General features: G+C 53.6%; 1 protein-coding gene across 1 annotated transcript; it reads left to right on the top strand.

The window, feature by feature from the left end:
• Positions 1-203: 203 nt before the first annotated feature.
• On the top strand, positions 204-536 carry PPTG_20239 (hypothetical protein; the record flags this gene model as incomplete). Its single annotated transcript, XM_008918951.1, has 1 exon — positions 204-536. A coding segment is annotated over one exon (333 nt), but the record flags the coding sequence as incomplete, so codon positions are not given.
• Between the last annotated feature and the right edge of the window lie 9 nt (positions 537-545).

The raw sequence follows: 545 nt of genomic DNA, 5'->3' as shown, positions 1-545 counted from the left end.
ACTCAATGCCCAAGATGGATCGATCGTTATCTCGAGGAGCGTTACGTTTGCGGAACTCTCGCCAAACAAGAAGTCAAAGGACAACCGTGAAGGGGCATTCGATATCATCGGCGACGAAGAGGTCGAAGAAGTAGTGGACGAACCAAGTGTTGATGAAGGCTTCCGCACACCAACAACAGGTCCCCGTGATGAACCGACTCTAGATGAGCACAGCGGACCGACCCACGCAGTACCAACACGTGGATCTAGCACGCCGGGTAGGAACGGCGAAGAAGAATGGATGGTGCGACCGGAACGGAAGCGGCGTGGTGTGGTTCGATACCAAGACGAGTATCCGGGTACACGACGTGGACAGTTCAACCTGGACGACTTCGAGGACGATTACGACTCAGTCTTCTGTCTTCATGACTGAGGATGATGATGGTGAGCGCGCAGTGTCGTATGACGAGGTGATGAAGAGCAAGTACAGGAACGAGTGGTTGCGTGCAATGGAGAGCGAAATGGAGTCACTCGACAATCACCAGACATGGGAGCTGGTTGACATG

The sequence above is a fragment of the Phytophthora parasitica genome (genome assembly GCF_000247585.1).
Source record: "Phytophthora parasitica INRA-310 unplaced genomic scaffold supercont2.394, whole genome shotgun sequence".
NCBI classification, from domain to species: Eukaryota; Oomycota; class Peronosporomycetes; order Peronosporales; family Peronosporaceae; genus Phytophthora; species Phytophthora nicotianae.
This window is presented reverse-complemented; position numbering and strand designations above follow the sequence as displayed.